Source organism: Rhopalosiphum padi, chromosome 1 (genome assembly GCF_020882245.1).
Source record: "Rhopalosiphum padi isolate XX-2018 chromosome 1, ASM2088224v1, whole genome shotgun sequence".
In the NCBI taxonomy this organism is placed as follows: Eukaryota; Metazoa; Arthropoda; class Insecta; order Hemiptera; family Aphididae; genus Rhopalosiphum; species Rhopalosiphum padi.
The window spans coordinates 59,825,304-59,851,522 of NC_083597.1; the positions used below are offsets into that span (position 1 = coordinate 59,825,304).

General features: G+C 24.3%; 2 protein-coding genes across 3 annotated transcripts in view; one reads left to right on the plus strand and one right to left on the minus strand.

The window, feature by feature from the left end:
• Positions 1 to 5,745, minus strand: part of LOC132924604 (uncharacterized) — an 82,157-nt gene extending 76,412 nt beyond the window's left edge. The window contains exon 1 of one of the 2 annotated variants that reach the window (XM_060989029.1): positions 5,591 to 5,745. The gene's annotated coding sequence lies outside the window, so the exon portion shown is untranslated. Of the gene's footprint in view, positions 1 to 5,557 lie in introns of both variants that reach the window. The other variant, XM_060989021.1, reaches the window with a different exon arrangement.
• A 14,323-nt stretch (positions 5,746 to 20,068) lies between these two features.
• Positions 20,069 to 25,768, plus strand: LOC132932395 (soluble calcium-activated nucleotidase 1-like). Its single transcript, XM_060998756.1, has 4 exons — positions 20,069 to 20,227; positions 22,458 to 22,965; positions 23,565 to 23,929; positions 25,488 to 25,768. Exons 1-4 carry the CDS (start codon positions 20,225 to 20,227, stop codon positions 25,698 to 25,700), a joined length of 1,089 nt encoding a protein of 362 aa, XP_060854739.1. The 5' UTR covers positions 20,069 to 20,224; the 3' UTR covers positions 25,701 to 25,768.
• The last annotated feature ends 451 nt before the right edge of the window (positions 25,769 to 26,219 follow it).

Below are 26,219 nucleotides of genomic sequence, written 5' to 3' on the forward strand. Positions count from 1 at the left end.
TTTGTACTAGAAGACGTTTTTTGCATTATTTTTCGACTAGATAATTTTCTAAGGTGTTACGTTCTTTTAGAAGATTATCGAAAAGTAGGAACGATCGTTGACTATGATTTTAATATTGGACGACATGTACTTAAAAATTTTTTCATAGCTAATTGTAATGTAAGCAGCACAAGGGTTTTAAATATATTGATCATGAAATAGTTTTGCAGATTGTTTGCAGCATTATTATGACTAATAATTCTCATTATTTTACCATTTTAATTCCAATTCTTTATAACATTTATTATAATGTCTTTTAAATTTTTAGTTATATGACTTTTTTGTAATTCTTCAATTGAAAGAGTCTTACTACAGAATTTCCAACTATCATCTAACTTTTAAATAATAAATTCTAAGTATGAACCAATAGCTATTGATGCCCAACCATCAGTTGTCAAAGAAATATATTTAATATTTTCGATTTTATTTTTTATAATATATGATTTATTTTCTTTACATTTTTTGATACATGAAATAATGCTTTTTTCCTGATGGAATATTATAACGTGGCTAAATGTTTGAAATTATGTACAAAAAACTTTATTTGCTATCATACTAAATTGTAGTATATCAATAATAATAATAATGATAATATATTAAATTTTGTTAAATAGATAAATATAAAGTATAAAGTATTTAAAGTTTAAAAAGTATGAGTAGATTACAGAAAGTGAAAAACAAAATTATCGTTAAATTAACATTTAAAGAGAACAACGGAATACATTCTTAATACTAAGCGTCTAGTTTTTAGTGGCTTTAAATCCACAAAGTTAGCCGTCTTATAATTTCATCAATAAATAAAGTTATTTAGTTTTATATGCATAAAACATAAAAAAAATGATTCTGGATATTTTCTAATTTATTAATCAAAAAATCGATAATTATTATTTTGCAAATATTTTGTATGATAATTTCACATTAATTTTTATACAATGGTATTAAATTATTTTACTTGAGTTATCTCAGTGTTTTTCATATTTAAAAAATGGGTCAATTGATGAAGAGGAAGTTGACTGAGGAGAAAGAAAAGTTGAAGATGTACTAGATATATTACTCTTGGTATTATACATTTCTCTAGAAAAAAATATTATGGTATTTCTAATATGAATACTATAATAATATAACAATATTTAAATTATTATATAATAATTAATTAAAACATATGAAACCATAAACAATGTATACGTGTAGTATTAATAATATTCTTAACTATGTTTTATAACGTTCTGTTCTTCATCAATTTAATTCATGGGCTTATACCATCAAAAATAATGATTTCACCAAATAAAGAATGTACCTAACATATTCTACTTCTATTTGATTCACCACGTGTAAAAAAAAACTTGAAATTTTACCACCATTAATGTAAAAATCAATGTTAAAGTTAGGAACACTATTTCTACAGTAATATGTTATTCAATTTTTTTTCGATACCTGGCGATAATTTGTATTTGATAAATTCAATAGAACAGGTTTAGTGTAAATAATTTTATTAAAATAAATATTGGTGTATAATTCGCGTATTGTACTATAATCTGTAGTATAAATTTAACTTATCTTCAAAAAATTAATGATAAGTTAATTGGGTTTAGTATTTTAAACAGCCGCGTTGCGAATGGTCATCACGACGCAACCATTTATATAACACGAGTATTAATTATGAGTCATATATATTATGAAAATTGGGACAATTCTAAAATAAATTGCTAGCCACCTTATTGCACGAATCATTACGATAATTTTTAGTATGTTTAAATATTATATTAAATAGTTCAAATTATTATTATAAATTAATTCGTTTTATAACAACAGACTTTTGGTTAATATTCGTGGCATTCGACAACACTTTAAGTTGCATTCAAAATGAATTAAATAATTTAATAACTTTGTATTTTATTAATTAATAAAAAAATAATAGATAACAATAATAAGATATGATAAGTATTGTAGTTAATAAAAAATAATTATTAATCAAAATATCAAATCATAAAAGCAAATCCGTAATTCCGGATAATTCAAAAAATCTACATAAGAATTTGATTTAAAACCGGATTTAAGTATCCGAATATTCAGATAAATCGAATATTTGGATTTTATACCCACTACTAATATAAATATTAAGCCATGAAGACATTGCAAATTATACCTAACTAACTTATTAGATACATATGAATGTTATATTATACTACAGAACTGGTATTTGAATCGATTATTTTTGAAAATCATCGAATTAAAACCTCCAAATGAATTATAAAAACAAATGGTTTATTTTTTTAATAATAATTTGAAGTCAAAATAAATTTCAAAAACGATATTTTTGAAAAAAAAATTATATTTTTACTAATTCTTAACATTATTTTTTAAACAATTATTATTTTTAAGATTTTACTTTGTTGAATAACATCATACATTTTACTAATATATTTTCAATTTTTTATATACTAAAGTAGAATATTTTAATGATAGTTTTTATATATTATAATTATTAAAAATCGAATTCAAACTAATAATTAATTATTTATAAATATATTTTTAAAATTTAATAACTATTGGATCAACATTTTGCACAGAACCTCTATGCTACTCTCCTCTACTTCTCTATTGGAATATGAATTTAAAAAATGTATTCTGTCATTAAAAATTAAGGTAACTTAAAAAATTATAAAACTAAAAATATAATTTTTCAAACAATTGTTTTATAACATTTTATTGAAATTGTCAAATAATATAATTCAATAATGTAATAATGTGTGTGTTTCCCCGATTCAAAATGTTTAATCATTTTATTATTTAGTTAAAGTAAACATATTTATACAATTAATATGTATATTATTATAATATGCAAATGTATATTTTTTATTAGTAAAGTACATAATATTATATATTATTATTTTAATTCAAATAAAATATGTTATACAATATGTTGATACATGAAAATGGTAGATAATATTATTAATAACGAGAACTGTAACTAAAAACTTAGATTTCTTAATATTTAAGTTATAGAATAATTAAAATTAAGTTAAAAAAATATTATTTAATAATATCAATATAAGAAATATTAAAAAAAAATACTAAAAATGTTATTTTTTTACTTTTTACGTTCTGTCTTATGGTTATACTTCGTTAATTCATGTATGTATACAATATTTGACAAAATAGTATTTATATGAAATATTAAATAAACAATAAGACATGTATGTCTTGTACAGCTATATCTGTATTTTATATAATTGGTAATTACCTATATTAAATTCTATAGATAGGAAATATATATATATTATATTTATGTATATTAAAACATTTATTAAATAAAAAACAATTTCAATTATTTAAAGTTTTAAAATTGTTCATATATTCAAATTCAATACCATAGTGATTAATTATGTAAGCTATGCAAGCTTAACTTTTTATTATTTTAACTTTTTTTTAATGGTTAAAGATTAATTTATAAATATATATTATATTACATTTTTTTAACCTTAACATATAATATTATATATTTATAATATAAACATTATATTTTATACATTGAAATATTAAATATTTTATTTAAAACAAAAATTAAAAAAATTATTTACTCTGAAATAGTTGAAACATTTTTACAAACTAATAATAATATACATTATATAATATAATATAATTTGCCAGTATACCTAAATTAACGTTAAACATGAGGAGTTATGTAGAGCAGCACTGAGTACCTAATATATTTTACACAAATCTATGTCAATTAAATTAATATTATTTTACTTATTGAGTGGATTAGGATATGGAATATGCAAAGAATAATTAAATAGATATAGTTTGCACAATGAAAGATTTTTTTTAAAGTATGATATAAGTAATTTATTTAGCTTTATCATTTGTATACAAATAAGCTAAAACATATTTTAAAGTATATAGTTTATATTATCATGTGAATAAATATAAGTTTTTATGATCAAATTATTCAATAGGTTTTATATAGATACATTTATTAAGCAGTTAAGACTAATATAAAATGTAATTAATGTTTTTTAAGGTACCTACTCGTATCTATATTTTTTTAGAACATGGGCTCATCAACACATAAAAATACAATTTTATTTTGGATTATTTTATCGATTGTGTGCTAAAATTAAACATATTTTTATCACATTGTAAATTTATTTAATAAAAAACCCCCGTCTTAGTCAAATAGTTTTATATGTGATAATTATTAGTTATAAGGTACTTACTCATAATTGAATTTTTTTTTTTGTCGTCAATCCATTAATAATATTATTATAAATGTAACTATAGTTTTAATATTAAAGTTTAGTTGAAAATCAAGGACGATATCAAAAAGAAAGATAGTAATATTGTTTGCTGTAATATTTGATGAGTGTTCATAATAATATATAAAACATAAATATTGCGTAGTTTAAAGGAAAACATAAAAAATGCTTAAATATTAAAGCTGTATAACCAAACTTAACCTGCAAAAAAACGAAAAAATTTAAAATACCAATACAACACCATAATATTTCGGTTTTAGTGTATATTCTCAGTTCATGGAAAAGAAAACAGTCTAGTTTATACCACGATTAAAGATATATATTTAAACGTGGTTTATATTTTAGAGAGGTAAAATCCACTTGTCAAAGAAATAAAAAAAAATTAATACAAAATAGAATTTTTACTTAAATCTAATTTTCGACAAAATCAATTTTTTTTGTTTTGGTGTAACTCAAAAAAAAATAACCATACATACTTCAAGTATTAATACATTTTTATATTTAGAATTTTAAAAATATTGTGACATATTTTAATGACGAATGAAGATGTTAATTATTATTATTTTGTTATAAACCAAAAACAATATCCGCATGGACTAAAAATGTTTACGTATATTATATTACTATGGATTTTATTATACACAATGCATTTTTGATTTCTTTTAAGATATTATTATCTATTTATACTATGAATCTATTTTTGCAATTTTACGGTATTTATAGAAATATGTTATTATATTTTGAGTTCTATAAGTTGATATAATATGATATAAATACATATTATTATAATAATCAAATACAAATAATATAATAAATGCAATATTTTCGTAAAAAATTAAACGTTGGTATACTACTAACTGTATACTAAGAGTAACATAAATTACTTTAATAGGTATGATAAAAAAACATAATATCATAAAATATACTTAGTAGATATAGGCTGTTAAACCGTCACCACTAAAAATAGTTTTTACAATCTAATATATTAATGTAATTATTATGGTTTTAAATGTGTAAATATATTTTTTTCTTATTAAACATACAAAGTGAATTTTGAAACAAGCGCACAAACATTGAGAAAAAATCATAGATATATATAACTTTTAACTTGTTTGTTATTTTTTTTTCACTCGTTTCTGAGAAATAATAATATACAAAGTATAATGTGAATAATTCACTTTTATTTTTATTAAATTTCGGTATTTTGTGTTTTTCTTATTTAGATGTGCGAATAACGTATTAATAATACGAATACCTACACGATATTATGTGCTGTGAAATTTCGTTCTCACCGTTGGTTCCAGTGCGATTGTGTGAACATTGGAAATCCTCGCGGAGACAACAACTTCTGCAGCAAATATGTCATATGTTATAATTATATTGTTTTGATTTGATCGGTGAAGAATTTCCCATGCAAAAATTATCCGCTACATGAACACGAGTAAAGACAAAATCGATCGAAATAAGAACGTCGTTTCCGTTCACATTCGGTGTAGTAACTGTTCTGTGTGCCCATACTCATTGTTTCGCGACATCCATATAAGTCAGCAGTCACTTCTACAACGTATTAGTGCATATTATACATATTATGATATTTATGTATTACGTTATTACATACGCATTGCAATCGCATAGTGCATACTACATACTAGGTACACACATATTATAATATTCTCGTACCTCTGATTGTACATAATAGTATTCGTATTATAATACACACTTTTAGGTCGTTTGTTGTTTTCTTTATTATTGCGTTCGACTTTTAAGTATAGTTTTAACGCTATACATAAAGCAATTGAGTCGATAACACGTTTGCGTCGTCGGTGTAAATCGTGATAATATACGACATGCAATCTTTTTTACACACTAAATTCTTACGTTGCGAGTATCGAGTTTACTCGGGACGTCTGCTCGTAGCGGCGATTACGACTACATTATAGCGTAGTTGTAATAGTAATATAATATCGGTTTCTTATTTCCGACGGTAAGCTAGTACATCGTGTTATAAGTATATAGGTAACGTAAGTCTCATCAATAAATGCATAATTATTATATGATATTATAATATACACAAGTAGGATAGCGTATTATGCACTAAGTACCCTGTGTACAGTAGAAACACTTTTCTTTGTACTTAATGTTCAGCGATTTTTGTACTAATGTCAAAATAATTTGGTATAATTTATTAGTAATATAATATTTTTTATTGCTCACACTTTCTGATATGGACTTTGAAAACAAATTTTCATTTTTTAGCAATTTAACTTTTGATCACGCTTATTACATCGTAGAATTCTTAATTATAACAATAATTTCTTAATTCTGTTTAACTATTACATTTATTTTAAATAAAATCATTTTTTAAAACATGTTTTATTTTAGTATTGGAACAGAAATGATAATGAATTCGATTTAATCAGGAGAATTTACAAAATAGATTATATTATATATTATTCTATAATAATATAATATAATATTATTATACTATAATATACACTAAAATACTACATACGCGATACGTACGCAATAATATATTAACTTTAGCAATAAATTGTAATGAATCTAACTTTTGGAACTACCTTCATTTTTATCTTAAAAACCACAGGTTAAAGATAGTGTTTTACGTTATCTTGGTTAACGATCAGATGACAAAAATCTCATAAATGGTGAAAAAAGTTACCTTCAGTTCTCTGAGTCTTTTGCAGAGAATAATTTCATATCCAATTCTCCCACAAGTACAGTACCTTAATATACCTTGTATAAGTAGATTATACAATTGTACGATCACCACAGTTCTTTCAACAAATATACAGGCTTTCCGTCATTTATTATAATATTATTCTAGTATATTATCTGCTATTTTCGTTATTTGTTATCGGAAAATTGTGTCATTTTTATAAAACGATAAAACCTGGTTTATTTATCGGCTAACTGGAAAGATAATATTATTATGGAGAATACAGTCGCACAAAAATTAATTAGCTTCGAAAATACGCATGCACGTTACTTTAATTGCCTATTTCATACGCCCGCCCGTCGGATATAACTGTAAGCGATTTAATAAACTTGAATTCAGTACTTATTAGTTATTATTATTTATCACTTTATCAGTAACATACAAGTTTGTAAAGGAGTATAATTATGTGGGTGATCTTGCAATGGGATAGTTCTATTGTAATGGTAAGTTCATTTTAATCAATTCGAGAAACAAGTTACAAAGTGTGCATGTGTGACTAAATCTCTAAAACTTTATTCGTAGAAAAAATATTTATGAATAATGTAATTATAACTTACAATTAATAATTTTATAAATCTCTTTAATTGCATTTCGATTGCTGCGCAGAATAATACCATGTTTTCATGATAATAATAATATGCAATAGTATGTTTGTATTTATATAATAATATTAATATTATTAAAAAAATTAAAGCATCTTCCATAAACCGTTTTATACTTTAAAATAAATATACTTTTACTATTATATCATTTATATCACTACATATTATTATGTATCCGTGAAAACATATTATATGATGGGTTCCGATTTAAGGACGAACCGTAGTTTAGTACCTACCAATATTTTATCTTTATCAAAAAACTTTTAGACACTTTTAGTTTGTTGCAAACTATTTTTGTGAGCACATTTAAACAAAGAGTATTGACCTGAAGAATGACAGCCAGCTGGCCATTGTTCATTTTTTTTATAAAACTTTCCACGGAGACTTTTGATTTTAAGTCAGACATATCGTCCCCCAACCAAAACTTAAAGTTGAGTCGATAATTATGTTTACCTTTTATTAATACAATATGATAAATTATCTACGTGTATACCATATACGATAATATAATATACATCGTTATTATAGTACTACGGTACTGGTCACACGTATACGATGAATCTATTTACGTTCGCAAAAATAAAAACCTTTTTGTACTGCCTTGTACTGCCCTTCGCTGATATGGTTAAATATATTTTTTCCTATGGAATAAAATTAATAATTTTTGGTAAAATTATGTAAATATCACAATTAATATAAAGTCTTATAAAATTGTTTTATTCATACTTCTGTCGTATATTGGTATGCAAATTGCATGATGCAATTAATTTTATACTATAATGTACAAAATGTTGATCCAAATAGTCTATAGTAAAGTATAAGAGAAGTTGCGTACTAGTTATAATATACTCTTAAGTATTTTCGGTACTGTGCTATAATTATTAATTTACAAAGGTACGAACACGATGAACATATGTTTTTGTAAAACGTCGTGGTAAACACTTTCGTGGCCATATTATTGTTATGTGTAATACTCGTATATCCCAACTTTTTTTCTAATCATATTTGTAATAAGGAGGGAATTTTATCAATTTAGAATAAACTAAACCTGTAAAATAATTTGAACTTTTATTATTTTTTTAGACTATTATGAAAATTAGTTTTGATATTTTTATTTTAAGTTCTACAAATTATTAAAATATAAAATCCTATGTTCATTTATTGGAATTTTTTTTCAATGTAATCTAGGAACTCAATAATATTATAGTTTATAAATATTCACACTATATCTGTGATATACGTAGTGTTGTAGTCTCAAAACACTAAAAATAATATTATTCGTATTTAAAAAAGCTCAGTGTCAGTATTAACTATTGAGAATATAAATATGGTATAATAAGATTAATAGTTCAATCAGATGGTTTTATAGCTTGAAATATTAATACAGTATGTTTTCGTGACATTGGAAAAATATTTAAAATATTAAAGAATATAAAAAAATGATAGTATTATAATATTATAATATTGTGACTGGCTAGTGGATTGCCAATTATTGACTAAAATAAAGTGCGAGAGTAATCTGGTTGACAGGCGTCGGGTGGCAACTAAAGGTACGGAGACGCCGCCCAGCTAGTCGTCGCGCCACACGAACAGGCGTCATAGGCGGAGCTCAGTTGCTAGTTGCCGGTGGTTACCCATCCCCCCACTCCTTCAAAACCACGAGAGGAGGAAAAAAACTCTAACATGTACCTTTAATAATAATAAAAAAAGAGAAAAACCAAAGACATATAATTTACTAAAGCTCTACAGGTAATAAAACAAAAAGAAAATCAACGATCATAAACGAGTGAATTACTTAGTATTCGACTTATATTTTTTTTTTATAGTATTCGTGAATAAAAAACAAAATAAATTATTAACAAATTTAGTCAAAAACAAAAATGTGTTGAAGTCCTTAAAATATTTAGTTGTATATAAAACATTTAAAATTACTTTTATATAATTGAAAGAGATTTAATTTAGCGAATGAACATAACCGAAAGTACATATTATAATATTATGTAGATAAAAAAAAAATAGAACAATACTTTTTTTAATTTAAAAATATATTAACATTTAAATAAAGATTATGCTTATAGTAAGTAAACTAACTTTATTTTAAAATAGGACAAATTACAACAATTATTGTTCAAACTGTTACATATTATATTTTCGGAAATTGTTAAATCAAATATGTACTTTAATGTGTGTATGTTAATGTGATTGTAGTTTTTAATTTAATTTGTTTTCTTTGATAAACTATTTGTAATTGATTATATTCATTATTATACAATATAAAAATAATAACAAAAAACTTCTGAAATTGTACAAATTATCTTCATCAGCTATAATAAAACTTAGAATAAAATTAAGAAAATTACCAGTAAAACGAACATTTATTCTATATTTTATATTAATGACATAAATGATAACATTATTTATTGTAATAAATATATAGTGTGTCATAATAAGTTAAGTTGAGTTATATTGAATATAGACATTATAAATATAGTCTAATAATATACAAGTCTTAAGTGTTCAGTAATCTATAATATATTATGAGTTATGATAGTTGTTAAGTTTTTATTTCTTGAAAATAATGCGTCATATCTTTCAAAATTAACTGTCTTTAGACTGCTGATATTATACATATACCATGATGCAAGTTCGTTATAATACAGATTGGGTACCTACATACAAAAGAGTTTTTACTACCAATCAATGTTAATAGTCTTTTTTTATAAATTTAAAAAATGAAAAGTATGTAGTTAATCACTTTTGTATGAAAATCATGGAATTGATAACCTGTGAAAACCCTTATTTAATATGTTTAAGATGATCATATATTTAGAGGTAAGGACATTTTCAGTTTTTATTTAAGATTTATTAGTAATATTTTACCTTAAAAAATACGTATATAAAATATCGTTATGTCTCTAGTGATATGGAGCTCTGTCATACAAAGTAAAATGACAATTATTTTTAATTTTTATTAAATAAGATAACGGCCGTCCGCTGTATCAATTGCAATAATTATTTTGTCGGACGTTTTTATATTTTCATCGTTTCATATAGGAGATGGTATTTTGTGTCAATTTTATTACTTTGATTTGCGTCACCAATAAATGCATTTAAGTAGGTACGTATGTAATTTGTGGCAAAATATAAAAGTATAACATGTATTTAGCACCACATCCAAAACTTAATTTAGGTAATTTGCGACCGAAAACGAAACACAATATATAATCTACTCCACACCTTCAATTGTTGAAATATTTATAATTTATATACATTTATTTATATAATATGACTGATTTTTATATGTTTTTTTAATTACCAGAATTTTACTTATTTAATACTATTTTAGTCCTTTTTTAAATAATTTTCCAAAAATGTAACTGTTAAAATGATTGGAAATACAACATGTTAATCTGTAAAAAAAAATGATTTAGTTATTTTAAAGTTGCGTGAATTACAATTTAAATAAGGTGAATAATGACGCAGGTAAATTACAATTTTTGAAGGTATAAGATAGTGCAGATTACATAATGCCCTTTTATTTAGTTTTAAGTGGCGCAAGCTACAACCTTAAAAAGTAACGCAAATTATCAAAATTAATTTTTAAATGTGGCACTAGCCTCAAATTATATATGCCCTCTCATGTAGCTACTAGGTACATGATGCAAAATATCTATACGATCGTTCTAACATGTACTATCGATATATAAATAGATAAAATAAAGGATGCATAAGAATAAATATTATTAAAATGAAAAATCTATAGCCATCACAATTACGGTTATATAAACATACAACTAATAAATATAAAAAATAATAAAATCAAATATTCACACGATTATGTTTTTACATTATATAAATTTTCATACATTTGATTGATGTTTGGATATACCGATATAAATATTTAAAGCTTAAAAAGTTAGACAAGTACTTCTATTATATATGCGTAACCGAAAATAATAAATAATTAAATCAAAAATAATAGTAATAACTAATAATACACCTCTGTTTCCAGATACGATATGCGTACGTAATATTATATGAAATTTTTTTAATTAGCTGCCAAAAGCCGACATTTTAATTTAATTTGTCTCTATAAAATTATAAACTCGTTTATAAGTATTTGTAAGAGCATATCGATAATTTGTTAGTTCTACCATTTTAATTTATCAAAAACATTTTATTCTACGTATAATGTTTTTGAAACTTAGCTGTCTAATTATTTTCGTATTTTGATCCAGTAAAAATGTATTGAACAATTTGTTAGAAAAAATTCAATACGCAAGAGATAAATACCCTCAAATTATCCTAAAACTTGTCAGGAGATTCAGCTCACCATTTTATAATGATCAAATTCTCTATAAGGCACTGACAATTTAATTTTTAGGAAAAATGTTAATAACTTACACATTTGTTATTTGTTTTTACTGTTTTCAAAATACTTACACACAATATTTATACGGGGTTAAAAACTTGGAAATATTCCAAAAAGGTAGGTTATGATATTATAAACTGGTACGGTTTAATGAAAATAGCCGCAGAACTTACAAATTATCAATTTGTGCTTATAAATAAGTGGTTAATGATAAAATGCTCGAGAAAACTTGAATAAAATATTTAGATTTTGTGTGATTAGCTTCGTGGACATTGGAATACGTTTACTTTAGTGTTTTACAGTATGATTGCTTTGAAATCGACTATAATAACCGACGACGATAGTAGAGATTCAGCAACATGTTTAATAATAATAATAATAATAATAATATGCATGAATAATATGATTATTTTTTTTTCGTTCGGCGTTGTTTTAATTTATATTATTCGAAAGAAAGCAATTTCCTCGGCCACGTTATAATCCCCAAGCAAAGAATTCAGTGCCACCGCGGATCAGAAATAAATAAAAAGAAGAAACGTTCGCGAGGGTGGTGGGAAATATATAACAATATAGTGTGTGTGTGTGTGTGTGTGTGATACAATATATATATATATATATTTATATTTTAGCGAGACGAGATTTGCACGGCGGACGGCGTAGCGAGCGGGCAAAAGCGGGCAAAAAAAAATATCTGTGAAAGCGAGTCTGCATGTATTTCGAATTCACCGGGATTATGAAATGTAAAGAAAGGGAAAAATGCGTCTGGTCAATTAACGATGCCGAGGCAGAACACGATTAAAACGGAGACTCATCAACCGGACGGAAGGGAGGAGGACGGGCGATGCGGTCGTGTGGATCAGGGCGGCGTGAGGGGTGGTGGTAAGGATGTCGAGGGATTTTCCATGTTTTTTTTTTTTTGCACGCTCGGAGAAAATATTCCCCGGCACAGACACACCACTATGTTGCAATAACATCGACGTCGCAAATTAAGTGCCGGGATTAAAAGCGAAGAAAAAAGTGCGCGGGGCAAAGATGACTGTAATATTGTATACGCGTTTAATAACGTTGCGGACGAAGGGACCGGTGTGCGTCGGCGGCATGGCGGGGAGGGAAGAAACGAAAACTACCGGGGTTTTTAAATTTTTATTTTTATTTTTATTTTATTTTTTATTTATTTATTCTGCCGGGAAAATCTGTATACATTAAGTGGCACCGGGTCGGCGGTGGAAGGACATTTTTTTCTTCGTTTATTTTCTTAATTATCGGGTTAAGACGGGGATCACTGTCTCATTTTTTCCTCCCATCAATGAGCACGTACAACACTGTGCATAATTCACCGTTAGGTCACGTGCCCGCCCGTATACTTTTGCATGTATATAAATATAATGTCTACGCTGCACCCGAATCCAACGAGCCTCGAAACTTAAGTATGCGTACACGTCTAAACCAAAATTAAGTGGGGCCATTCGTTTTTTACTGCGTCGTCTTATAATATTATAATCACCGAGTAGATAATTACAAAAAACAAAAACCGACAATAAACGAATAAACTCTCTGAACAAAGACTATGGGTCTATTATCTTCAAATTTTTACATTGTAACAAACCATACGCGTTTAGTCATTATGATGAACAAAATGTCTAGTCAATAATATTTAGGTAATAGTAATAAAATTTCTATTTGCATTTCATAATTTAATAAAATGATTCATTTTAAATGTTGTACTATTGTGAACGATTATGTAAGACTACGAGAAAATTAGTCATTTGATAATATGACACCACTGTAATCACATGGAAGAAAAACCATTTTAAAGATTTAAAGCTTTGTTTGAATTAGGTGTATGACACGGTTAACTATAATAGTTTACCAAATTATATAATGTTTGTTTTAATGGGACGACGAGATATTTTGTGGTCTTACATAGTCATATATGTCATATGTATTATGGTTTTATCTCATTTTCGCGTGCATTTTAAAGTAACTTGCTAGCAAATGTATAATATGTTATTAGAAGTATAATTTTTTTAGATTTTTAATCATCTTTTAAGGTTATTTTCTCAAACTTCATGTTTATTTAAAAATATTATTTCATTTTGACTCATTTGATACTATTCATAAACAAAATACAATTTCTTAATTAATTTTATCCATCGTATTGTAAGTACATACTAATTACCATGTTTTGTATACCGGGTCACTGAATTGAAGATGTTGTTTTACGAATTGGATTTTCTAGTTTGGGGTTTTCATAATGAGTGGACATATTATGAACGTTATCCAGAAGTTGTAGGTAAATACTTTTAAATATTAAACTATTAATAGTGTATAAAATTATTGTTCTAACAAAAATTGTAATGAAGAATGATTATATTATCAATATATTTTAATTTTTACATGTAATAATCGTATTCGTTTAAGTATCTTATAGAAAATAAAATATAATAGTTGGTTACCTGTAGTAATTATAAATTTAAACTTTGCCTGAATGAATAAATAATAATAGCGAGATAGATGATATTATGAATGTAAAAATAAAAATATTTTTAAAGTTATTATGAACAGTTTTAATTGATAAAAATTCAATAAAATTTTACATTTCTTTATTGATGAATATAATTTGTACCGAGTAATTTTAATTTTTAAACAAATGTTTTTAGTTTAATCGATCAATATTTATACACATTATACATTTTCAAATTTCTAGTTTTTTTTTTCTATAAATGTCGATAAAAATTATTTACTGTTAAAAAATGAATAATAAATCAATACAATAGTTGATCCCACATAAATTAATCTAATATTTCTAAAAAAAAAAAATTTAAATAAATAAGCACAGTTAAGTTTTAAATTTTTACATTCGTCAAAGTCAAATTAATATGCAATTTGTTAAACATACTTGTTATCTATTTAATAATTCTTTAAGACGTTATTACTTCTATTTATCATGTCAAATAAAATGTTCTTTGGGATTATTTTATGTTAATTTATTTTTATTTGAAGTTATGGCAAAACAATATCATGCAAATATATTTTTAGAAGATAAATCAATTCTATAAATACTTAAACATTAATCATATTATACTATTGCACTTCTATCAACAAGGGCAAAATTTAAATCATCAAAGAATATTAAAGTATTGATTTTTTTATTAATATTTATTTTTAATTAAAACTATTAATTAAAATGGTAGGAGTCCTAACTTAGGCCACTTGATAACTCTTTGATTAAGAGTGTATAAGAACGAATGTATAAAACTATAATTAATGTACGAGTATTCAGTATTCAACATAGATGACTAAGCAAAAACTATAACTACTTATTATAATATTGAACGAAATATCGAAAATTATTCTACTGTTAAGAAAAAGGCCAATTTATGTAAATCGAAATAATAGATATATTTACTTACTACCTATAGTATAATATTTTTATATTGATATGCATTATACATTATTCACCATCGTATGACGTATATGTCTTATTAATTAATATACTAACTGTAGATATCATATCAATATCATTCTTATCAACACACTAAATATTATAAAAATTATATATGCATATCACAATACTAACTAAAAACATTATAATATATCCATTAATTAAAAAGTTGGATTTTTAGACATTTTATTAAATTAAGTAATGCTACATGTTATTATTATTTTTAAATGTTTAAATAATCAAGACTAAACAATAATAATAACCTACTCCCATAAAAAATATGTGAATGGATAAAAATTCTTGAAAATTTAATGCAAGATATTTCCTTTCGTAAGTATCGTAGTTCATACTGAAACCATAAAATCAAAAAAATGCAAGAAAATATTTATTTTTTTTGTAGACATTTTAACTTTTAAGTTCAAAATTACTTATTTAAACGATAATTATTTTGATATTATTTAAAAACATTATTCGTGGGAACTTAATTTTTTTCTTTTACTAATGTTAGTTAAAAATTATTCACTGGGTAGAAATTCTCTAACATTTATTATAAGATCCTAAACTAAGAAATTCTTAGATCTATATAAAATTATTTGAAACATATAGGCACAATTTGTAATTATATGTGAATAAAAATGTATGTTCAAATATTTATAAAATTTGTCAAAATCATACACATTAAACATTATAATAAATACAAACTACGAGTATTTTGTAGTAAAGACTATGTAAAATCTTTTTATTTTTATATCTAAGATTCATAATACTCGTTTTTCTCATTAGTATTTGATACTGGAATATAAAAAAAATTAAAAAATATTCAAACACAATAATTTTTTTTAGACATTTGAGAACTTTAATTTTGAACAAAATTACATATTTTAACGATAAATGGAGATATTCATATATTATTATTTTGTTATTTCAAAAACAACAATATTCGTGTGGACTAAAAGTGTTTACGTATATACTATATTATATAATATTATTATGAGTTTTATTTTTTTGATTGATTTTAAGATATTGTCTATTGATATTACGAACCTATTGTTACTATTTTATTGTAATCACAGAAAGATGTTATTAAATGGCATAAATTTATATTATTAAAATAATTAATAGCTACTAATAATACACTAAATATATTATTTTTGAAAACATTACATTAACCTATGATAATACTAAAAGTAAAATAAATGACTTTATTAGTTATATCAAAAAACACATCATGAAATATACTTAGTGATATAGGCTGTCACTGACAGAATGTCTCCGCTCAGAAATGTTTTTTGTATATAACAATATAATATCATAATATCATTGAATTCAAATTTAACAATCCTATAACAGTAACGCACTCGAATCCTGATTAAGTACAGCAGTGTAATATCTTCTTGCTCATTTTTTTTTTTTATTGAATCTATATTTATATTATCTATATTTTGATATATTTTAAAAATTGTTTAAAATTATTTTTCATTAATTATTTATGTTGAATAGAAAAATTATCTTAAAATTAATGTACTTACAATCTTTTTGTAAAAAAAAAAAATACGACTAAAAATATTTTTCTTGCAATTTTAGAATACTATTATAAAGGTCTTTATGTGATGTATACTGTATATGCATTAGAACCAAACTGTTTATGTTGAATTTGGAAACGGGAATAGAAGTGTGCATGTGGGTCGAATGAAAAATCATAATCTATTTGCTGAATGCATATTCCGAGGGATCACTTAAGATAAAGAGTTTCACTAAATAATAATATAATAATAATATATATCTTCGGTTTGATATGGTGGTCCTTTGAAGTGGACCTTTTGGTCAACCGAATTCGATTACACTTTAGATGAGGAGTCTCTATAGACGTATGAGAGTAATGTAATCGCCGCTACTGTTGAGTAAAATCGGGACGGCTAATTAGATGGTCCATTAATCACATCACCCAAGCAGTAGGTAACTCTATTAAAAGCTCTACCGGTGTACATAATAATAATAATAATAATAATAATATGATTTCTCCGAGACCTTTGATTTAAAATCGAACTACGTATATGTACTTATAAAAAGAGATGTTATAATTTTATTGCGGTGGATGACTTATGTTGATTATTTGATCAGTTTAAAAGACAAACATTGAAACATTTACGTTATTTTAGTGGAAAAGCTCTTTTGATCTTAAGTGATTAATGGAAACCTTTAACCGGATATTGAATCCACGGGGTTATAAATAAAGTAGTTTAAAATTATGAGGAGGTACAGCTTGTATATAGAAATACACCAAGTATTAAATGGTAACTCATCGGAAAAGTTAATATAAGAGTCAATGACGATATTGCATATAACGAGTTGAGTAGATATTAGTCACAGTCCCATTTCACCGTATTTCAAACCAAACTCGAAGGGCAAAACAAATTATATTGATTATATATTTTTTTCATTTTCGATATGAATGAAAATTTCAGAACAATATTTAATATCGATGTATCGCATGAAGGATTGGTGGCATAACATACCACCTACGAATAGCAACACGAATATTTCTATGAATATCCTCCATACATTTTTTTAATAGTTTTCTTATTATAATATTATGATTTAATTCGGTAATATACATGGCCATTGGTGAACAGTGAAAAATTTAAACACGTATACAATTAATTTTATATAGTATTAAACAATAATAAAAAAAAGTAAAATATATATTTATATTTGTCTATAGTGCTGATCTGATTAGTGGGTATTTTAATTATTATTATACTTGTTGAGTAGAAAAATTTCAAAAAATTGATTTTAATTTTCGCGATAGTAAGTTGTTGGTAAAATGTATTAATAACCGTAAATAGTTTATGATTCAACTTAATATCAGAAATAGTTTTTTAAATTTTATTATTGATTATTAATTTTTGATTTATTATCATTAAAGCTGTGAATTTATTGCGCTAAGCAAAATAGAAAATTTGCACGCACATATAAGCTCAAAAATATGCCCTAAAAATAGAGTTAAAAATTCCAAAATATGATAAACCAAGAAAAATAAACTAAATAAAAATAATTTCACAATTTTGCTTACTTATTATATTTCATATAACGTAAAAATACTTGAAGTTAATATTGTTTTATGATAAATAAGATAGAATATTTGATATCTAATAATCTGTGGCAACATTATTAATCTAAATTGGTAGAATATTCATATATTTACATTTAACGTATAAGTAGTTTGAATTAGTGCATCATGGATCATCAAAGGTCACTACTAACTAGTCTAAAAAGCCTTAATTAGAATAATATACTTACTGAGTAACGCGAATTACCAGCACCTCCACTTATTTATGATTATTGATATTTAGTTAAAACATATAAATAAGTTGATGTTCTTAATAGAAAACAGTGTATTAAATATAAAATGTTAGCCAATACACCATCACTTATATTATCCTTTCTTATATTTAATGAGATTTCCAAAATATGTAGACTTACTTTAAGCTATTTATAAGTTTTGATATTTTTAAATAAAAAAAAATAATATATTTTATATGTATGTTGATAAAATCATTTTATGTTCAGTCAAAAAACTAAAATTTATTATCAACATTTTTTCACGAAAAAACAAACATTTAAAAATAAAATAAACGCAATTTATTTTTGTAGACATCTCACATCTTAAGTTTTAATTGTGTAAACAATTGGAATAAATAAAAAATAATAAATTTCAGTTGTACTTTAAAAAATTTGTTTTAGAGACTTGAAACATTTTACTATGCATATGATATTATTATTACGATATCATAATCAAAATATGTTAATAAATTTTAAACTATTTAAACTAGTATTGACTTATAAATTAATAAGTAATATTGTATGGAATAATATTATAATTACTATTATACAATCTATACGATTTTTTTTTTGGCAAAAACTAATTCAACTTACTCTTATTACTAATATAAAAATAAATTACTAATAGCATTATAAATATATAATACTATAATAATATATACCTAATATCATTAGAACTGTAGGCTGATAAATGGTCTCTGCTCATAGAATCGTTTTTCATACAAAATGATATATAGTTTAGTTTAAACTTAAAATATCCCATTACGATTAAAATGACCTATTCATTTATAATGAACCAAATAATGAAGGACACTCAAAATTAAAACTTAATATACAGAATATAGGTATAGAAATGCGGTGAAAATAAAACCAGCTGTTTGCTATTTTTCTAATAAATATATTAAATGACTATGTCTATTATTATTATTGTTCACCACTAGAAGATCATTTTAGATAACTTATAAAAACAATCGTGCTTTATTTAGTATAATATCATTTATACTTTTTACGGTTCATCATATAACATATATGTGTCTAATATTTATTTTGTGATATAAATGCAATACAATTGATATAATATATTAATTGAATAAAATCCAAATAAATGTAGGTTATTATATTTATTTTATAGTTTTCAGTACACTAGAAAATTGCACGAAATCATTTTTAATTGATAATAATCTAAATTATTTAGTTACAGTTAATTAAAAATAATCTTTGTAACTTCTTTTATCAAATTGATTGTTAAAAAATTGTTTAAATGGAATCCTTCCACTTTCTTAACTGTTTTATATTAATATATGTAGTATTATGTATTTATTCTATATCTACTTCTTCTACTTTAACAATATTTTCATTTGAATCAAGTTCTCATTTTTAAATTGTGTTATACCTAAAATACTATCAGTAATTTATTGGAAAACAAAAATGGTAAGAATCAAAATGATGCATATTTTTATTAATTAATTTAATAAATTAGTATATTAGCAATATACATTTAAACTTAATATAGTTTGTATAAAATATTATTTAATTTAAATCTAAAAAAAAAAATATGTATATAAATTAAAAATATATTTATTTTACAATCATATTGTGTAGTATTATTGTATATTCTGAGTGGAGCGATTTATTGATTTTGCAATAATGTGTTTTTCTATCTGTATTTTTGCATTTCAATTTTCGGGGGTAGTTTCTGATTAAAAATTGTATCTAGTTGAAATTTTAGGAGTCAAAGTAAAAAATAATTAGTACTTTTTTAATCACCAAGAAAAAAAAATAAGGAAAAACAGGAATTTATACGCTAGACCAGTTTTTTAACAAAATTTATAACTATATTTTGTTATAATTCAAAAACAAAAACATTGTAGAAACTAGTTGTTTTAACCGAGTGTTACTATTATTATTCTCTATACATATTATGATATTATTTTCAAAATATTTTGACACTTTTGAACTACAATTATAGACATTATAAAAATTAAAAATTTCGATTGATTATTTTTATTTTTATGATTAAATATGTATTAAAAGGTAAAAGTTCTTGAATGCATTATTTTTAAAAAGATGTTCATTTATCAATTAAAAATATTGAAAGTTTAAAGAAACAATATTTTTAATTGTGCATTTAAATTTAAATTGTGATTAACATTACAAAAATATAAAAGTTATTTTAAAGTTAAAAATGTATAAAGACATTTTCTTTTTTCATTTTTTTATTTAAAATTTTAATTCCTCATTAATTTCATTACTTAAACTACTCTAAACTTAAAATTTATCAGAAATTATTCTTTTTATAAGAATAAAAATCAATTTTTATCACATTGAATATTCATTTATGTTTTAAACAATGTTTGTTTTTTTTTTTTGAAAAATGTTCATATTAGCATTTCTTACACTAAGTACAATTTTATAAATATTTTATCTCTTTTTATGCTTTTATAGAATTTTAATTTTTGTATTTTGTAGAAATAGACAATTGTGTATAAAACTTTAATTGTTGTCATCAAGATTTATACAATTAAATATAGTTTTTTTTATAAGTATTTTCAATACTGAATCTAAAAAATCTAAAACATATACAAACTCAATTATTATTTATAGATGTTGACAAATTTATGTTTTTAACGATAAATTACTTTATTATGTTATAATTAATAAAAGATATTCATGTGATATAAAACTTTTAAGTATTTTATGAAATTTACCATACACAATGCAATTATAAAAATATGTTTATTAATTTTATGACCTATTCGAACTATTATACGGCATTTGAGGTAAGGAAATTAGTTTTTGAAATGAAAAATAACGACTCGATTTAGTTGTTTTGTTCTGAATTTTCAAATGTTATTTACAGGGACTTTAATTTTTACATAAATTACCTATTATATTTTAAAAAGGTATAACAATTTAGAATAATGTATTATATAAAATGTGTGCTATTATAATAATTAATAATATAAAATTGTGATTTTTTGACAAGAAATAATTAAATCTATCGTTTGATTATAGATTATAATTTATTCATATACATATAAGTTTTATTAATTTATCTATAACCAATGGTATTAAGAAATAAATTATTTATCATTGAAGCTAAATTGACCTACTTAATTACGATGGGTACATTGATATCGACTGTACATTAGAACGGTAACCGATTTTTGTTTTATACTTTTATTATTTCATATAATGATCATATTATTCACACAAATACTACTTAAACATTTATGAAAACTTTGATAAAAGGTACAGAAATGAGTTTTGATTAAATTTTAATTTGATTCATACAACACTTATAATATTGTTATTTTATTTTTACTTTAATAATAAAATAATAATGTATAACTGTTCTAGTCCCAATAATATATCTAAAATTATATTCAATTTGTTTTTCTTATTATTGTATACCTTTAGAGTTATATAATCAATAATAATTTTCGTTTAATAATAAATAACTTATAACCACGTACAATACTAAAAATATCCAATCAGCCATTATGCCGATTGGCTGATACTTTATTATACAAATTAGTGCATTACACTACCACATTTAATTCAACATCATATTTTATTTTATGTAATTATTTATTTGTATTTGGAGGACTATTTCTTGTTAATAATACAACATAACAAAGTTGTCAATGGTTTGTTTCAGTCCATTAAGTTAACTAGTTTAGTGATTTTGGCTGCCATAGCCACCGATATTGTGTTCGGTGCCCCAACACCCTCAGACATAAATACTGTGACAAATTCTGAATGCATTTTGATAACACAACTCATAGATAGCAAATATCCACTGACCGACCCAATAGTGTTGCCTGATGGCAGTGTCAAGTACCGCATAGCTATTATCAGTGACTTGGATGGCAACTCGGTGAGCCCAAACAAGGCTTTAACGTGGATCAGTTACTTCAAAAAGGGGTATTTGACTTATAATTCAGCCAACAAAAATGTCTCGATTGAATGGGATTCTACGAATAACGGTCATCAATTCAAATCGAATTTCGCAACAAGTGGACGAGGCTTAGAACTATCAGAATTGGTTACCTATAATGGTAATTTAATAACACTTGACGACAAAACTGGTTTGGTTTATATAATTGATAACAATGCTTTGATACCTTGGGTATTGGTTGTTAATGGCAATGGACGAAAAACAAAAGGTAATAATGCACATATTATATATTAGGTATATTATAATTAAAATTTCTGTATAGACACACAAGTACTGAAATAATAAAAAAATTATAAAATATATTATACGAGTATATTATATTTTATTTTAAAATAATATTAAGATAAAACGAGTCTTTCAACATATTTTGTGCATTTTATTCACATTAGAAAACATCGGATTGCATTTTGTTTTTTTAGGTTTTATCCCATTAAATTTAATGCATTAAAAAAAAAAGTTTTAAATATACAACATTTTATTGTCATTACCGTTGGCACAACTAAAAAATATAATTATATTTTTATATATTATATTGGATAGGGAAGCTAGGTAATATTAATAAATTGCTCATAAGTGGAAAGATTTATTAATATAATATATAAGCTTTTTTAATTTGTTTGAATATATTTAAAACCAAAAAAAATAAATTAAAAATTGCTATAATTAGATTTATTGGACATAGTTTTTTTTTTACTTACATAACAGCTTTTAAATTTAAAAAAAAAAATTGAGAGAGAACAAACTCTATTTGTGCGTTTTATCAATATACTCAGTGTGATATTGTTTGATGTTTCGACAATACTGTAGTAATGAAGAACGAATGGGCCACAGTCAAGGACTCGAAACTCTACGTGGGCTCGCATGGCAAAGAAATGGTGTCATCGGATGGGCTGACTGTCACCGATCGTGGATTAATGTGGGTGAAGATCATCGACAAGGATGGTAGTGTACAGCACTTAAACTGGACGGAAAACTTCGTCAAAGTTCGGGCGGCTATCGATATACACTTCCCAGGGTACATGACCCACGAGGCGGTTGTGTGGAGTGACATCCATCAACGCTGGTTTTTCTTGCCAAGAAAGGCTTCTGTAGATCCTTTCGACCCGTCGACTGACGAACAAAAGGCAACGAACGTACTGTTGTCGGCCACAGCGGCTTTTGATGACATTAAGGTAAAGGCAATAACATACAATTGTACTACATTTTTAAAAATTACGATAAACCTAAGTCGCATATATTATTAATTATTACCTATTTGTTTTCAACATAGAAACTATAAGTTAAATATTTACGTGATATATATTTTAACTTTGAGTAAAAATGTAAGTTCACTTATTTAAAACATGTGTCCAAGTATTACCAAAAGTAGCTACATTTATACGTTTTAATTTTGAATTATGCAATTATTATCATTTTATACATTGTAAAATATATATACAAGGGGGGGATGAACAATGTCGGGCGGAATCGATAAAAAATCGACGAAATCGATATACTTCCATGTTAACAGCCCCAAGTTATTATCAAATGTAAAACGGCAATATTATGTAATCCGTGCCCAGGTAAAATTTAAAAAAAATAATGACTATATTTTTCAAATTCAAAATTTCACTCTTTAATTTATATTTTGTCCGTTATATTTATTTATATAATATGAATAATAAATAGAATAAAATTAAAAATTAAAAAATACATAATATTTTAAAAATTACAATATTAGGACAAATAATAATATATTCTTGATACAATATATTCATCAATTGTAGTTTCACCACTATTATATTTATTAATTTAACTTAGTAACATATCATTTTTTTTTTTTTTTTTTTGTTACAATTTTGACATTTAACGGTTTATTTATACTTTTTAATTTATTACATGTTTCTATTTGAATTTTTATTAAATTTTCTGAAAACATAAAGGTATTTTAATGAGTTGTATAAAGATTAGAATTAAAATGAGATTGAAATAACTTGCATGCATTCGTGGTTAACGTTTGATTTGTAGCTCATATTTCAATTGGACACTGAGGCTATTTACTTAAATATATATATATATGTATTAAATAATCTGCAAATCGTGTCACTCTTTTGTCGCCAAACTTTTACTTCATTAAATAATTTACAAAATATTCAGATAGACTTTGTGGGCTTAAAAATAGTACACCGTAACATTGAAGAGCGCAGTTTACATAATTATATCTTTCTAACATACATAAAGACGCAGCTTTATAATCAAAATGGTCATTTGGACGCCATTTATGTATGTTTAATAAACTTAAATTTAATCACAGTTCATACTTTGAAATCTGACCTTTTTAAAACGTTTGAGCTAGTCAAAAATGAAACAATTTCATAGTAAAATTTCTCCGAAAGTTTATTTAATAAATTAAAAAATCTCAGTAGCATTTTTAAACAAAATTAAATACACACGCGCAAGTCCGTGGTATTATTCATCGTTAAATCACAAAACAAAAACTATCTAATTTCAAACGTGCACAATCAATGACTGGTTTGAGATAATGACTTAAATCATGTATTAAAATAATGAAAAGTATCCCTATACTTTATTTTTGTAAAATAAGATTACCGATAACATAAAAAGTTCTTCTTTAAGAATTATGGTCTTGGTATCATCTTATACACACTTTGTAGGTATACCTACCAGCTATACACTATTCTTTTAGAGCAATACTTTATCATATTTTATTCTTCTATTTTGTGTTTATAGGTGGTACGCATTGGCCAACTGGTACCTAACCACGGTTACGCAAGTTTTAAATTTATTCCTGGAACTAATCACAGCGCGATTGCCGCTATCAGTACACTAGAAGAAGGCGACACCACAGCCACATTTATAACCGCGTTCACCACCGATGGACAGGTTCTTTTCCCGGAAACCAAAGTTTCTGATCTTAAATTTGAAGGATTTGAATTTATATAAATTTATTGTTATATTATATTAATCATTTACATTTGTTTTTGCAATATATAATTTACATGAATACACAATTACATTGTACATAATATTACAGATACCTATAAATATTTAATATCTGCTGTAAAAATGCCATAGTAAAGTAGTCGTATTGTACTACCTTATTTATGTTGTAGTATTATATTAGAGGAATGATATAATTATATAATAGAAAATCTACGAATACGGTTAGTCTTTATTTAAATGTGTGTCATTATTAGTGCAGATTTTATTATAATATAAAGGTAGCGAGACTATCATAGTACCAAATGTCAAAATATTACATTTAAATAATATAACTGGCAAGTTTACTTCACTAATTAATGCTGCGCCATACAGTATGTATTATAAATAGGCTATTCTATTATATTAATCACGTATTGTTTTAAATAAAAACTAACCATTTAATTATTTAAGAATGCAACAGGGTAAAAGTGTCATATTTTCAACAATAAAAAATAGCAATAGGTAACAACTTTGCTGTAC

Bases quoted from the DNA above. Each gene is read 5' to 3' on its own strand.
- LOC132932395 (XM_060998756.1), top strand. The intron at 22,966-23,564 runs GTAATAATGCAC...ACAATACTGTAG, and splicing joins CAATGGACGAAAAACAAAAG to TAATGAAGAACGAATGGGCC. The intron at 23,930-25,487 runs GTAAAGGCAATA...TTGTGTTTATAG, and splicing joins CGGCTTTTGATGACATTAAG to GTGGTACGCATTGGCCAACT.